Genomic DNA, 17,519 nt, shown 5'->3' with positions numbered 1-17,519 from the left:
TATAAATCTAGTATGAAGTATTGTTCCTATTTACAATGCCTCCCCACGGGACAGAGTTAGACACCAGGGTCGTTTTCTAATGTGGAGAAAAGGAACAAAAAAATTGTCTCAGTTGTGAAGGATTTCTCCTCCACTAACAGAACAAGAAATTGAAGTGTAGCATCTGAAGAACAGATACTACACTTTGATCTTGACCCAAAGGCCAACACCTGTTTTCAAAACAGCAGGCAAGATGGTCACTCCTCGGTTACTCATAAAATTTTATTTTCTTATTTAAAAATAAAATAACTTGATCAATTTGATTTTTTAAATATATTTTAAATTTTGTCACGATTTCATACATAATTTTTTTATTTATTTTTATTTAATGGAAAATTCTGAACAAGAACTGAAACTTGGATAGGACTCTTTTCTGTAATCAGTGCTACACACAAGCTGGCAACTAAAGCTAGCTGTGGTCTGCTATACATATTGGGAGGAAGAAGACAAGGTCTACATACACCTTTTACAAGAGTAATATCAAAAAGTCTTTTTGGCATCACTATGTAAGGTCTGTTGTTAGATGCTCTTCAGTCATCGATTTAAAATTGTATGTAGCTATGGTGTAATCACGCTTAAAATTTGCATCGTTTGCAACACATCTACATTTGGAAACTGTTCAGAGATGTGCAAGTAAACGAATACTTTCCATCAGACACCTGACATACTGAATATCTTGTTTATCTGGGCTTGAATTAATTGAACTTTCCAGGTTTAGAAACTGATTTAATAAACACCTACAAAATTTAACCATCTCACCAACAATATGGAACAATTCTTTCGACCTCTAAATATCTAATACATATAGCAATACTTAGAAATTGAGAAAAAAAAAAGAAAATTAACAAAAACAAAACAGCTTCCATTACTTTCAAATACATTATTTCATGCTCATGAAAAAAAAAAACACCAAACAGAAACACTGCAATGCTATGGACATCCCAATCTGCCCAGAGTTAAGACCCTCACCAATGGAAGCGAGAAAGTGAGATTAGTAAAAAAGACTATTGGGATCTCACTCAGATCTTTCTAAACTCTCGAGATAGGAAGATGCCTCACAATCAGTGGTCAGTTTTTGAATAATCATCCACTCGACGCTACCAGGCAAGTGTGAAAGTTAAAAAGCTATTAACTAGTACGATAGGGGAAGTGATTCATGAATGTACACAAAGTTAGTCTGCTGAAAGTGGCTGAGAGGGTGATTCATTTCCATTTATCAGTCATTCTGACAATTTCCAATCCTGATTCAATAAATTTAGAAGTTAAAGTTAGTTTAGCAAGATTTTGGTTTGCAACAGTTTGTGATTTGGACCAGATCGTGAGAGCTTTAGCAGATGAACTGAGCAACTAACTGAAGGAGATGTCCCTGACAGACAACTAATTATGGACGTTAGCATTTAGAGGGTAATTTTCCACGATGGTATTACACACGCACAGATGGAGTACAACTGATATCTACAGAATGTGTTGGAGTTTGTGTTGTTCTATTTTTATACTTGTAAGCCAGGGCTCGCACCTTCAGCAATTGCCAATGTGAAAGACAACTACATGGCCACAATAAGAAGAGAAGATGAAGGAACAGAAAATCATGGCAAACAGCCTGGGCTTGATGACTGTTGAAAAGGAGATACAAATGGGCTTAACAACACTGCATCTATTAAAATTCTCATGCTTCCCTAAATTCGTCAAAACCAAGCTATATACATACACATATCTATCATGGCTGTTCATTTGGCTGACTATTTGTACATTATCCTATGGATTACATATGCAATTTTAATGAGCAGTATGGTGCCTGTGCACTGTACACAATCATTTTATGATCATATATTGAATAAATGGTTCTTATAAACATAGGGTTGACAGATCCGATTTTTTAAGAAAAAAAAAACCCAGTACTAATTTAATTGTCATGAGTTAGCTGAAAACTGGATTGTAGATTCTTTTTTTTTTTTTTTTTTTTTTACATAGGGTCACCACTTATCAAGGCCCGGAGGCCACTCGAGGCTAATGGTTATTGAGTGTACAGTAGTCAATGGGATAATTTTGCAGTAATCGTTAGTAGTGGAAATTTGGTAAATTCAATTACTTAAGGGGACGGTTCATCAAGAATTTGTTTACGTTGGACTTGAAGACAACCAAATTATAGTAAGCTGGAACACACACACAAACGGAAGAGAGTTCCACAGGTGTGCAGGTCTAAGAAAAAAGCTTTGTTCATGGAATCTACATTTCGGTTTGAGCACAGATAAAGAGTGGGGAAAATTATTAGCAAAAGAAATCACGTCCTTTCTAGATATAAATTGCTTTCTGTACAATTATAAGTGTTTGTATATTATTTCTTTCTTTGTGCAACTATGGACGATTATAGGCTCATGGTGTTTGAAATGACCTAATATGACTGACCGAACAAAATTGATTCTCTGATTTTTTTTTTTTTTATAAATGGACAGCTACAATTGAAGATAGCAAGGATAAATAATAAACATACCTTTGTTTAATGCTGCTTTTTCAGCAGCTAATGCAAGTTTCAATAATCTAATTTTTTCTTTCAGATGTTCAACTTCCCAAATCTGAAGATAAAAGACACATGAAAATCAATAGAGGAAAAATTTGGTAAAGTTGTTTGAATTAGGTAATTAATATTTAGGGTCTTTATTACAATCCACAGAGGTATGAAAAAGTTGTCAAAAAAACAAATATTAAAGGCAAAATAATTACTTGTCTACCTAACGGGGTAAGTTTTTAGTGTTTTTATTTAATGTAAAATGTTTATTTGGTTTGAAAAATAAATAATATTAAGTGCTACCAAAGAACAAGAAAAAATGGTTGCAAAGTCTTCAAAGACTCAACAAAGATTTCAAAACAAGAAATAAAACAAAATGATGGTAGAAACCCACCCAATAAATGTTACCATGGTAACATTTATTGGGTGGGTTTCTACCATCATTTTGCTTTATTTCTTTTTTTGAAGAGATCATCAAAACTTCAAAGATGTAAAGTGACATTGCGGCCATTTTTTCTTGTTTATTTTTCAAACTAAATAAACATTTTACATTAAATAAAAACACTAAAAACTAGTGATGTGATGATTCTAAAATTTTTCCTAATTCAATTACCGATTCTGGTTTAAATACAATTAGTAATTGAATTACTAATTCCGATTCTTTTTAAATTTCTAAATATTTAATTGGATATTTGTTTTTTATTTTTTGAATTACTGTAAAACCTCCATGTTATGTCTGCATATATTTTCGCAAACCAAAAAAATACACTTAGTGGAGTGGGGGCGTATGTTACATGAATAGATCTTTTTACATATTTTTTCTCGGGTTTGTATTAGTGTACACATAGATTCGAAAAAGTTGTCAAAAAACAAATATATAACAAATAAATATTATCAAAGGCAAGATAAATTACTTTTCTACCAAACTGGATATATTTTTTTGTTTATATTCAATGTAACATGTTTATTCAGCTCGAAAAACAGTGTTTACCGACGTACTGGAAAATTAAAAATGGCGCCCGACTCTCTTTAACATGGTAAGTTTGGGAAAAGGTGTTATAAAAAAAAAACTAGACAAAATACTGTTAGAAACTCTCTCATTATATGTTACCGTGACATAGGTTGACATATATTTGGTGGGTTTTTAATAGTATTTTGTCTAGTTTTTTTATTTATAACACCTTTTCCACAACTTACCGTGTTAAAGATAGTCAGGCGCCAATTTGAATTTTCCAATACATCGGTAAACACTGTTTTTTGAGCTGAATAAACATGTTACATTGAATATAAACACAAAAAATATATCCAGTTTGGTAGAAAAGTAACTTATCTTGCTTTTGATAACATTTATTTGTTATATATTTGTTTTTTTTACAACTTTTTCGAATCTATGTGTACACTAATACAAACCCAATTTTTCTCAAATCTTTTTGTTGTAATTGATTGAAAATAGTGAAACAACTAAAAACTTATTTCTTTTTTAAAACAAAGGCGACATGTGCTGGTTGTTAGCTGACAAAATGCTATTTGAATGTTTTCATAAACCATTTGACGACTGGTATGCCAAATAAGATGGTGTAGGAAGAGTTAATATGTTAAGAATGAGTTTCTAAATAACATTGTTACTAGTGAGGAAAACATTTTTAACCTGAGAAGAACAGAGCGGAGATATATTAAGTATTCTATTTGTTCTCTCTACCAAAGAATGTTCATGTTTTTATCCCAAATTATAAACATTTGGTCGGTTATTGCTACTGGTAATACAACAAATATGTAGTAGATTGATTTGTTTTAATACAAAAAGAAACAGATACAGATAATAGAAATATCACTGTTACCAATAATGTCAAAACCCACCCAATAAATGTTATCATGACATTTATTGGGTGGGTTTCTACCACCATTTTGTTTTATTTTTTTTTTTGAAGTGATTATTGAGTCTTCAAAGACATCACAGCCATCTTTTCTTGTTCTCCGGCAGCGTTCAACATTTACTCGTTTTTCAAATGGAATAAACATTTTACATTAAATAAAAACACTAAAAACTTACCCAGTTGGGTAGAAAAGTAATTTATCTTGCCTTTGATAACATTTATTTGTTATATATTCGTTCTTTGACAACCTTTTCGTGCCTCTGTATAATAATACAAACCCACACCCTCAGATAAAAATGAGATTTTTTTGTTTCTAGATGATTACATGTTAACACTTTAAAAAACTTGGCGAGAAGAAAAAAAACAACAATAATTTTAGAATTTAGACAAGGAGTTAACTTTCGTATATAAAGTTAATGATTTCTAGAATATTCTAACTTTGTAGGGATGTTCACTAAATTTTTAGCACTAACCATAAGTGAAGGTCGTAACTTCCCCTAAAAACGCACAGAATTTATCTCTTAGAGAAAACTAATACATTTTGGCTTACTGCTCTAAAATGCTGCAACGTTTCAGAAATTAAACTCATTTTACGTTAAATTAATATGTGAAGCAGATCCTCTCCTAAATTCTTAAATAATTGACTTTTTTGGTTTTTCTTCCAAGTTTTTCAGGATGTTATCATGTAATCGCCTAAAAGGGTTGAATCTCGTTTTAGTTTGGAGAGGCGATTTAGCTGAAGGTGTTAATTTACAAAAATAAATAAAAAATAATACTTATAAGTTCGTATATAGTAAAAAAAAAAAACTATTTAATTTCTACAAAGATTCATTAGAATATAAGTTTTAATATGAAAAATAATTAGGAAAATTTTAGTAATTAATTTTTAATTCATAAAATACGATTTAAATATCTTTAGAATAATATTTAAAAATACACCTACATTTGTCAAATTTTCAGTCTTTCACGTGTTCAGTGAAACATTTCTGTGACAAACTACCCAAAGGTTTCAATAAACCAAAAATCATTTATTAGTAGTCTTGCTGTTATAGCTTTCCATATCTACCTCAAACAATCTAAATTTTGTTTTACAATCTGCATACAGACATGTGATGGGGAGATGAATCTGCCTTCAGGCTGAAAACGGTCGATTACTTTGACTGCCTAAAGCGCCAGAGGAATTCCTAAGTAATTTTTTTTTTTTTTTACATGGTAGTCATCAAGGCCTGGAAGCCACTCGGGGATAAGGGTTATGCGTGTACAGTAATCAATGGGATAATATCATAGTAATCGTTAGTAATGGAGATTTGATAAAGTGTCTTAAGGGGGCAGTTTATCAGGAATTTGTTTATGTTGGACTTGAAGACATCCAAGTTGTAGTCAGATGGGAAACAGACAAATGGAACAGAGTTCTACAGGCGTGCAGTTCTAAGAAAGAAGCTTTCTTCATGGAATCTACGTTTTGAGTTAGGCACAGATAAAGAGTGGTGAAAATTATTAACAGTGGTTTCAGCTAGACGGGTGTTTATCGTGAAAGATTGGCGAGTGGGAACCAGAGCTCAGAGCTCAGATGAGCACTTGCCATGGAAATAACAATAAAACAAAGACAGGCTCACAATGTCTCTTCTGTGGGAGAGTGGTTGCAAGGAAGAGAAAAGAGCATCCCCCACTAAGCCACAAAGTCTATTTTGTACTGTCAAGGCAGGATAGGCTGTTTTTAGCAGCTCCTGCCCAGATGTGGCAGCAGTACTTCATCCTTGGACGTACTTGGCTTAAGTAATACAGATGGAATTAAAGAAGAACTGACGCCAAACATTATTTCACATGAAAGTGTGAAAATTCAAATTTATTTATCAACTTTTTCTCCTAGATATGAACTTTAAGTGCATATAGTGGTGAGTCTCCAATTTGGGAACTTTAGAGAGTTTGACATTATCCTCAATCCCAGAGCCATTTTTGCAAAGAGTGTTAATATCGGTCATGGTTCCATCTATGGCTTAAATAGAATCTATCCTGGACACAACGCTAAACTGCCTCGACACCCTTGAGCAAGGTGTTCATTTCTTATCCACCCACTTGAAATTCACCTTTCCCAATCTGTTCTACAGTTTTACTGCCTACCTTATTTCTGAATACTTTCAGTAATTACTACGCAGCCAGACACAACCTGTCCTTCCTACGCAATCAGACACAACTGGCCCTTACTATGCAGCCACACAACTGACCCTTCCTTACTACACAGCCAGACACAACCAGCCCTTCCTTACTACGCAGTCTGAGACAACTGGCCCTTCCTATACTTGTTGACCTTCAACCACAAAAAAATTAAAAAGTCCCACTCTTGAATTGTAATTAATACTTCTCCATAACATGATAATTTTCAAAATGTCAAACTCTCGAGTCGTAATTAGTAACTTTACTTTTGACAAAATAGTTTGTAATCTAAATAAAAATTGATGGCATTCTTTTTCACTGACACTGTAATTTGCACCATTTTTTAACTTGTGTTTTCTCAGCTGCTAAACACTCGATGCACTGTTCTCCCCAATTTGTCCTTAACGCAGCAAATTCCTTCACGTGCATACTGATGCCTTTATATTTTTAAACAGTACTTCTGCTGCCATATTTGTCTACTGGAAACATTTTTATACCTAGAAACAAAAATTTGGTAAATGGGAAATAAAAAAAAAAATCAACATAGCAAATGTTCTTGCAAAAAACATTTTTAGTTTAACAAACGTATTGAAATTTGGTTTAGGAACTTAAATTCAATTGTAAACTTTTACCTTTTTTTCTATCACACATTTTTCATTGAGAATGGTTTGCATTCTGGAAAAAAAAAAAATCACATCAAAATCACACAAACAATTTCTTTAAAAGGCAATAAACAGATAAATTAGCAAATACCAACAAAAGTAAAAAAAAAAAAAAATAATATATGACTTGTTGATTTTTAAAGCTGACAATACTAATAGTGACCCACTGTATCAGAATTTGTTATAGATAGTATTAAAACCTAAAGTTCTTTGTCACACTATGTAAAATAGCATCTTTTTTTATACGCCCATAGATTTCTAGAAGAGGCTTTGTCTGTCGGGCTTGAAATGGTATTTTAGATGTGCCTAAACATTTCTAGAAGAGTCATAAGTTTGAAGCAAACTCCTATAAAAGTATCCTAGGTAATCATTTCATCACTACCTAAATTATATTTTAATGAATTTAAATGAGAAGGCTTTAAACAGTTTTATGAATAGCAGTCAGCATGAAATTATGTTTACATTTTTTATAAATATTTCAGCCATCTTATATTACTCTTATGGTCATAAAATATTCAATTTTTAATAGAATAAAAAAAGTTGTTCAAAACTTTTATAAAACGATGAAATTAACTAAACTGAATTAATTTTGTTATTCATTTTCAGAAGGTATAAAAAAACGAAACAAAATAAAGCCAAGCAAAAAACAAGCAAGATAATCAATCAGTACTTTGCAATTGTTTCATGTAAATCCTTTTTCCATTCTTTCCATATTTCTAACTTTTCAGCATATCTGTAACAGAAAGAAAATTAAGATTAATGCCAGATTAACACTTACCTAATACACATACGGAAAGTGTTTTAATTAATACTTTGTTTAAAAACATTAAATTATTAGTTTTGGACCAAAAACAGAAGACATGATCAGAGAAAGGAAATAAGAGGTGCCTTAAATAAGTTTCCAGACTTTTCCTGTATGGGCATTTTTATTGATAGTACACACATGAAACTCTAATCCCCTTCAAAGTAATCTCCTCCGGCTGCAATGCACTTGCTGTATCGTTCCAACGACTTCTGGAAGGTCCCATGGAAGTGCTCTTGTGTGAGCGTGTCTATGACCCTCGTCACAGTCTCTTTCATCTCCTATCTCCTCAATTGTCATAACGACAACCTCTAAGGTTTTCCTTGAGCTTAGGAAATAACCAAAAGTCACAGGGAGCAAGGTCTGGGCCATAGAGAGGGTGAGAAACTGTCTTGATGTCCATCATGGTCAAATAATCTGAAGGATAGAGCACCTTTAGGACAAACTTTGTGCAAATCTTCTCCATCTTCAGTTCCTCGTCAATAATTGTGTGTACAGTTCCCACACTGACATCAAACTGTGCACTTATTGTCTCTATAAACAGACCTTATCCATGAAATTCTTTATTTGGCCAATCAACTAATGTACACTTTATGTTCGTAAGTTAGTTGATGAACGTTTTGTTTACAGAATTTTTTGTGCGCGTATCGCCACACAAAAAATCTTATGTTTACATGCGGTTGTCACGACTTCTATCGATTTGTGCATAGAAAGTTTTTATCCAATTCTTTTCAAATTTTAGGATAAAATAAATTAATATAATAGCATTTGAACACAGTTTCTATCTTTACTTATATTTGTATTACAAAGCGTTAAATTTGAGATGTTTTATTTGTGACTCGAAAACCAACAACAACAAAAAAATCTTCATGATTAAAAATTCACGTTTTCTAACTAATAACAAAAAAAATAAAATGAATACTTTATGTTCCTAAATTAGTTGATGAACGTTTTGTTTACAGATTTTTTGTCTGCATCTCAACACACAAAAATTCTCATGTTTATAATGTGGTTTATAGGGACTGCCAACTGAATGTGGGGGAAAAAAAAAAAAAAAAAAAAAAAAAAAAAAGACAAAACATGATTCCATGACGTCAGAATTGTGTTCACTATATGAACTATGGAAAAGCAGAAGCGACTTAATTTTTTAAAAGCTTTGTTTATCTTCTTCAAACTGCAATTAATAATTAATCTTTGTTATAATTTTATTAGGTTTTAAGATTTACAGTTTTTTTTTTTTTTTTTTTTTTTACATGGGCGTCACCACTTATCAAGGCCCGGAGGCACCTCAGGGATAAGGGTTATTGCGTGTACAGTAATCAATGAGATAGTATTGTAGTAATCATTAGTATTGGAGATTTGATAGAGTGTCTTACTTAAGGGGGCGGTTTGTCAGGAATTTGTTTATGCTGGATTTGAAGATATCCAAGTTGTAGTCAGGTGGGAAACAGGCGAATGGAAGAGAGTTCCACAATCGTGCACTTCTGAGAAAGAAGCTCTGCTCATGGAGTCTACATTTGGACTTAGGCACAGATAAAGAGTGGTGAAAATTATTGACAGTAGTTTCAGCCAGACGGGTGTTTCTCGTGAAAGATTGGCGAGAGGGGACGAGAGATTGGAGCTCAGACGAGCACTTGCCATGGAAATAATGATAAAACAAAGACAGGCTCGCAACGTCTTTTCTGTGGGAGAGAGGCTGTAGGGGAGAGAAAAGGGCATCCCCCACCAAACCACAAAGTCTATTTTGTACTCTGTCAAGGCAGGATAGGCTGTTTTTAGCAGCTCTTACCCAGATGTGGCAGCAGTACTCCATCCTTGGACATACTTGGCTTTTATACAGATAGAGAATTGCATCAGTAGTGAGTTTAATGATTAATAATATTATAAACATTTGTATATTAAATATGAAACACGGTTTTACTGAGTGTTTATTTGGTTAACTACTGGCTTCCATATTTTGTTCGGTAAAAAGAGACAAACAAAATATGAGGGGGGTCCTACAAAATGCTAAATATTTGTGCAATAATATTTTCAGATTGGTTTTAAGCCGACGATAAAATAGCCGACAAGAGCCATGTTTATATTAAAACTTAATATTAAAAAAAAAATTTAAACACAATTAAAAATCTATGTTGTAACGGAGCATTTTGAAATAATGGAATTTTAAATGTTTAATCTTTTGAAAATTAATTTTTAGGAAGTTTTTTTCTTGGCAATTCAACTGATTATAGTATATATTAATTCGAAAAAACGCTATTTAAAAAAAAAACAATATTAAATTTATGTCATTTTTTTTAAATTGCAACTTCAAGGTAAGTTTTTGTTCAATATGTGTCTTTAAATTTTTTAAAAATAAATATGTTTTACTTATTTGAACTATTATGTTTCATAAAAAATAGAAATTGATAGATTTAAATATATTTTGTTCAAATTTCAAAAAGATAAATATGGGGGGGGGCACGCACTAAAAAAAATTTCCCCTCGTATATTTTACGGAAACTGTATTTTATATGTAATTTCATTCTAAAATGGATAAGTATCGCAAATTTCACGAAAATCTGACCATTAGTTGATTTTTGCTAGATCTATGAAACACAGGTAGGTTTTCATGTTTGAAATGCTTACTACATGGGAACGTTATTTTAAAGCGCCAATTATGTAAACACGATTTTCGTCTTGCAATTTCATTATTTTCGTATGGTGAAAATTTTTTAAAAAATTATTACTAGTTTATTTTGCCCTTCTTTTAAATGCTACAAAAAGTTATATTGATAATATTAATTTATAATAAAGTTACATCGTTTTACATATGGAGGGAGGGAAATTCTGTGGTCACTTTTGGAAGTGCCTAGCGGTTTATATGCGGTTCTATCTATTTGTGCATAAAAAGTTTTTACCCAATTCTTTTCAAATTTTAGGACAAAAGAAATCAATATATTCGCTATTAAATAGCGTTTGAACACAGTTTCTTTACTTAACTTTGCATTACAAAGCGTGAACTTTGAAATATTCTAACTTTTCACTGGAAAGACGTACATGTGTTCAAATTCCGTAGCAAAGACAATTCTTTTTCCCTGATTAGCTAAAAAATCTAGAAACGTCATCAACGGGTACAACTTCCGCTTCGAGTATTTATGTCTTACTTGCTTGGTTTGCAGGTTGAGAGAGAAGATAACGCTCCGTATTGAAAAGTGGGAACAAAATCCCAGATATGCCTTATGTCCTCATGTGACAATATGTTTTCTTTCTGCTTATTTGTAAAAAATGATCTCCCACCAGTGGGCATGCTATACTGACATGTTTTGTCATTAATAATTGGATTTAAATGGCGATTTTGAATATACAAAATCACAAGAAAAATATAAAAATACCATTTTTAAGTAAATTTTATTGTGACTCCAGTTGCATAAGTTTTATTTTGATGGAGGTAGGAGGAATGTACTTACTGCTGACTTAAAGACTATGAGTGTCACATTAAGTAGCAGTCTGTGCCTTGTCCAGTGCTGAACGTTATGGTGTCTGGTATTGCTATTTTTTCTGTCATCCCAAAGTACACAAAGTATTGCAATTTTGATGGCAGATGAGAAATATCTTTTAAGCCACGGTGTTGGCAGTGTAACTTTAACAGTGATTAACAGGAATCCTGTTAAGACTAATGTACTGGTGATAAACAGCAAGCCACTGGGAATGCTGGAAATGGATATCATCAAGAAATTCAGCTGTGTGTATATAGAGCTGGAACAGCCTGACTTTCGCGCATAGTTCGACCATCACATCAAATCCTGGACAGTATTGTGGAAGTGGTCCAGTGATCAGCCGCCAGAAAAATTCTGCAACAAAGTACTGGAGTATAACATCCCGGCAAGAGCTTGTGCAGAATGTTATAAAAAGCTACAAGCCTAGATTGATAATGGGTGGTTGGTTTCTTACCTAGAAGAGGAATGCAGCAAAACAAACAAAAGGTAAGGCTGGTGCTCGATTATTGGAGTTAAATAAGCATGTGGATTCATATGCACCGAAAAGTTGAGAGAATGGTGGTGAGCAAGATCAAATGTATTTGTGCTAGACCTTCGCAAGTCATACCTTCAAGGACACGTACACCAATCAGTGTGGCTCTATGAAATTGTATTAATTTAGGGACAAAGGTTGCCTGACCTGCATGGTGCTTGAACTCAACGTCGCATCATCCATCATGCAAGCAATTGTTGATGCTATTTTGATGAAGCTAAGCGCATATAGCTTGCAACATCTGCATATATTGATGATGTGTATGTAGACAAGAATGCTGTGCCTGCGACGTATGTGAAGGAGTATCTCAACAGCTTCGGCCTCCTCAGCAAAGAGAGGGAGAGGCTATAAGATGGTGCAGGAGTGCTTGGTTTGCAGATTGAGAGAGAAGATAACGCTCCGTATTGAAAAGTGGGAACAAAATCCCAGATATGCCTTATGTCCTCATGTAACAATATGTTTTCTTTATGTGGCAAATTGATTGGGCACCTTTTCATAGGTAGTTGGTTTTGTGTTGCTGTAGCATTTATCAAGTGGAGAGCATCTGATGCCACAATTGCGTGGGATGACAAAGTTGATGATGCCTCTCTCAACATCATTATTTAGGAGGTTCTGACCAGAGTGCACAAAATTCTTGATGCAAGGTAAATGGTGCAGTGATGACCAAGATCTTAGCGTATGGATTAATACAAGCTCTCTCACTACTGGTGTGTCATTGGTATATGATGGGGCTGTAGGATGCTTGCTGATTACATCCAGAAAAGGATTCCCGAAACTTGATGCTATTATTAAAGGAATAAAGTTGGCAATTCTTGGTAAGATCTAGCTAAAACAAGGCAGATTGATTGATAAGAGTGTCTCAGAGGTGGCTTGATGTAATTAAGAGGAATTGAGCTTGTGCAACCTGCCTGAACTGCATCCATGAACTCAGTTGGGTTTGACCAGATCAAAATTATTCACCGAAAAAGTGGTCATCCTAGTGCAAGATGAACACTATTACCCATTGTTATTGGGCTGATTATTTGACATTGATTGACTGTGGCACCACTTAATTTGCTATCTAGCAACGCCTTCCTCGGTAAGATGCAGCAGGTGTAATCAACCAGCCGAAGACACTCCTCTGATTGGGGCCTGCCGATAGAGATTCTGACAGATAATGACACTGCCTTTAGGAACAGCTTGTTTAAAACCTTCCTAGAGGAGTGGAGAGTCCAACTTTGATTCCGCTGTGAATATGTTCCCTCTGGTAATGGCATCATCAAGCAATAGGAATTTATAATTTATCTGAAAATGGACATGCCTGTCACAAGGAATACAGTGGAGAGAATTGCCAGAGTTCAAAAAACATCAGTTCATTTACATGGTATCTGTTGTGCACAAAGCAGAAAGGTAGCTACAGATGAGAAATGACTGAGTAAAATCCGCTATTGATGAAATGCACTATTGGGAAATGATGTTCTTTTTAATTGGTTGATTGTAGACCTAGACAATTTGCAAGTGGACTTTTCTTTTTTTTTTTAGATCACAAGGCATGAAGCCACTTGAAGTAAGGAGCTAATGAGAACGAAAGATGATCATCACAGACAGAAGATGTTTATTCATCTTAGTATTTAAAAGACCATGATTACGAGTAGGAAGAAAACAGTTAGCAGGAAGAGAGTTCCGCAATCCTGCAGTTCTTGGAAAGAAGCTATTAAATAAGAAACTGTTTACAATGAGATATCAAAACAGCGAATTAATGGAGATCACTAGATCAAAATGTCAAATGAGCTGGAACAAAGGAAGCAGTGAATAGATCAGATAATTCTGAAGAACACATACCATAATAGAATTAATAAAAAAGAAAAAAACAAACAAAATCACAAACATCACATGTCAGAGGGAGGTTGCAGAGAAAAAGAAAGGGTGGGGGCCAATTAAATTACAGATATGATACTGCAGCTTATCAAAAACCTTCAAATAAAACAGAAATTCACCAGCCCAACTATGACAACAATACTCCATACATGGTCTAATATTAGATTTAGTCATTTATGATTCGTCATACAGGCCCTCTCTGTCGTCAGAAGGAATTTATTAAATCATTGGACTTGCTCAGAGATATATTTTAATCATTCCCATACTCCCCTCCATTTTCTTTGTACATACATGGCTCTACATTGCGAGTGAAACAGTCGTATTTGCGGGTGATTTTTTCCAAGTGGCGACTAGATATAATGAAACGCTTATCTTTTGGCAATTGTATTGCTTTCACTGACAGTCTTCCAAATCTCACTACTGAGTAAAAAATATCTTTTCAACTTTAATTTTTTTTTTATAAAACGAACAAAGTTAAATTATTTAAACAATAAAAGTTTCATAGAACAATATACTATTTTTTTTAACAAAGGCTGTTTAAAAAAACATCTGAAGAAATTAGAATGTTTATACCTTCAAGTAATCAGGTTTGCATATAAATTTAACATAAAACGATCACCCAGTACAGATATAGTGTATGGCAGAATGAATAATCATTATTTTGGTATTTCTAAAATGGCTGCTATTAAAAAAAAAAAAAAATTTTTTTTTAGAACTACTATTAAATTTTAGATTTTCCACCTCACTCTTGATTTTTTTTTAATTTTGTGAATTGTCATATTGGACTTAGGGTTAGTGTTGGGGTTAATGAAAGCAAGTGTATCATTTTAAGTTCATTAATAAAAATAATTAAAAAATTACATGGAAAAACAAACAAAAAAAGTGTATATTATTTAATTGGAATTCATTGAGATGAGTATTATTTATTAATTTTTATTTATTGCGGACTATTATCCTCATTTTTTCTTAGTTGTTTCACAATGTTTTGGCCAACTATTCCTCTGGCCTTCATCAGGTGGTAACCATGACAGATAGGAACTCTGAATCTCCTTACTGCATGGTGAGACGACAACAACTACGGAAGGCAGTAATTGCAGTGAATGCAGTAAGGAGATTCAGAGTTCCTATCTGTCATGGTTACCACTTGACGAAGGCCAGAGGAATAGTTGGCTGAAATGCTGTGAAACAACTAAAAAAGATGAGGATAATAGTCCGCAATAAATAAAATTAATAAGTAATACTCATCTCAATAATGAATTCCAATTAAAATAATATATATAGCATTCGGTACGGACCCGACCATGGAAGATCAGATAATAAATAAACATGAATTTATAAGACCAAAATATTCATTATTGGTCGCCTTTCGGGGTCCATGGCTCAGTTGATAGAGACGTTGAATCTCTACGGTTCCAGCTGAGAATTGTCTGAAGACAGCGGTTTCAATCCTACCCAAAGCCGACCAGAGGCTTACTTGGCCAAAACGTGATGAGACGATAACAACTACAGAAAGCAGTAATCGAAGTGAATGCAGTAAGGAGATTCAGAGATCCTATCATCATGGTTACCACCTGACGAAGGCCAGAGGAGTAGTTGGCCGAAACGTTGTGAAACAACTAAGAAAAGATGAGGATAATAGTCCGCAATGAATAAAAATTAATTAAAAAAAAAAGTCGTTACTCGTTCTGTTTCACGTTAGTCAGGTGATCATTTTATGTTATATTTACGTAGTAACATGAACCCTCTTTCTAATATTTAAAATGAAAAGATTTTCAAGGGTGTTGATGTGTAATCGGATGAAAAAAAAAATCTTATTTTTATTTTTCAGTGTGGAGGGCAAAGAGGTTAAATTTTACGCAATCATAGATTCTAATTCAGCGATGTGCAAGGATCTTGAACAAAAACGTGCGCTCTACCCCAACCATTATCAATGGACCAGAGGTCATCTCGACAGCATTCTTTTTTTTTTTTTTTTTTTTTATTACATTTTCACCCCAAACAAGGCACATTGCCACTTTGGTGTAGGGGGCTACTATCAGGGGAAACATCTACTGGGGTACTATGTAGGGATTAGGGCAGCGAGATGTTGGTTCACGTTGCACTTGAACTTATGCATGTCAGTACAGTTGGGGAAGCAGTGACCTGGAATGGAATTTCAAAGTCTAGCAGTTCTGGGGAAGAAACTACTGGAGTAGAAAGATCTTTTACATCTAGGGATCTCTACAGTGTGGGGGTGGGATTTTGCAGCTTGTCGGGTCTGTCGAGGGTGTTCACGTAAGCTTATTTTTAGATTGTACTGTCATGTTTTTTAACGAGTTTCAGTTGGGTTAGGGGAAGCCGAACAGGAGGTTATGCAGAATATCACACATGCATCACAAGTAGACCATCAGCTGACCCTCCATCAACTAGGACTGTGGCCTCAGGAAAGCCCACCGGGGATGAGTGCAGGGTCCCTTTCCATGCGCGCCATGGCACTGCAAACATCCCGATATTATTCAACTGTTTATGGAGCAGCCTCTCTAAGCGCTACCAAAGAGTTAGGGCTCCTGTACTACAAGTCGGAAACAGCAGCCAGTAACTGTCAATCCGGTACCCTCAACCCATCAGAGGAAGGTCAACCCAATCTAATTGCTCAGGCATATGTGGTACTCAAGCATTCTCAAGTGCCCAGCTTTAGGGGTGGAGTGTGTCGGGAGTGGGGAAACGGCGTTCATTGCCCTAGACAAGAAACAAGATCTACCAATGGGTGTTTCTGTCGAATCACTGTGATAGTATCTCTGCGCCTGACTAATAGGCAAAGAAGGAGTATGGAAGCCGGGCGATAGGCAGGACCTATCTACTCCTTAAGCAATTTAGGTTTGCAAACCGGTAATTTGTTTGAGTCACCAGCTCTAGGAAGGTTGTCATCCAAGACTGAAGAGGCCTCCCTCCTCTTTGGTTTAGTTTCAGAGTTTTCCTTCTCCTAGACGGATGATCTGGAAAGATCTACTTGGTCCGTCACCACTGAGAGGGTTTGCTCCGCGCCTGGGTTCTAATCCAGGTATTTCTGCGACCCCGCGTGGTTAGTTAATGTTATTGGGTTAGCATCTGACAAGGCCAAACTATTTGCCAAAAACTTTGCGGCAAATTCTACCCTGGGTGACAAAGGCCATCAACTCCCCATATTCCTTCCTATAACAGACAACACGCTATGCAACATACAAATATCTGTGCGTGAGGTCGCCAAGCTAATCAAGAACCTTGACTCCAGTAAAACAAATGGTCCCGACGGTATTCCAATTATAGTGTTAAAAAAATTACAACCAGAACTTGCCCCCATACTTTCTAAACTGTTTAAGCATTGCTTTAAGGAGAAGTGCTTTCCAACACCCTGGAAAACCTCATCAGTATGCCCTGTATTTAAGAATTCAGGTGATAAGTCATCCCCCTCTCAGTACAGACAATAAGTCTCCTGTGTGTCATGAGTAAGTTGCTGGAATCCACAATAAATAGAGAAGTAGTCAACCACCTCAGCAGAAATAACCTTAGCGACATGCAATATGGTTTCCGCTCTGCTAGATCTACAGCAGGTGTGCTAACGATTATATCTCATAGGATTAGTGAATCTCTCGACAAAG

At 34.7% G+C, this 17,519-nt stretch overlaps 1 protein-coding gene across 3 annotated transcripts in view; it reads right to left on the bottom strand.

Moving 5' to 3' along the window:
• The window catches only part of LOC145295901 (beclin 1-associated autophagy-related key regulator-like), a 55,406-nt gene that overhangs the window by 34,891 nt on the left and 2,996 nt on the right, over positions 1-17,519 (bottom strand). For all 3 annotated transcript variants that reach the window (XM_080141664.1, XM_080141663.1, XM_080141665.1), the window contains exons 2-4: positions 7,906-7,968; positions 7,206-7,248; positions 2,531-2,612 (exon numbers count right to left, since the gene is read on the bottom strand). In XM_080141664.1, coding sequence (XP_079997790.1) covers positions 2,531-2,612; positions 7,206-7,248; positions 7,906-7,968 — 188 coding nt within the window. The remainder of the gene's footprint in view (positions 1-2,530; positions 2,613-7,205; positions 7,249-7,905; positions 7,969-17,519) is intronic.

Source organism: Euprymna scolopes, chromosome 16, assembly GCF_053919585.1.
Source record: "Euprymna scolopes isolate OS-2025 chromosome 16, ASM5391958v1, whole genome shotgun sequence".
NCBI classification, from domain to species: domain Eukaryota; kingdom Metazoa; phylum Mollusca; class Cephalopoda; order Sepiida; family Sepiolidae; genus Euprymna; species Euprymna scolopes.
The sequence above is the reverse complement of the archived record's forward strand: the minus strand, read 5'-3'. Positions and strand labels throughout refer to the sequence as shown.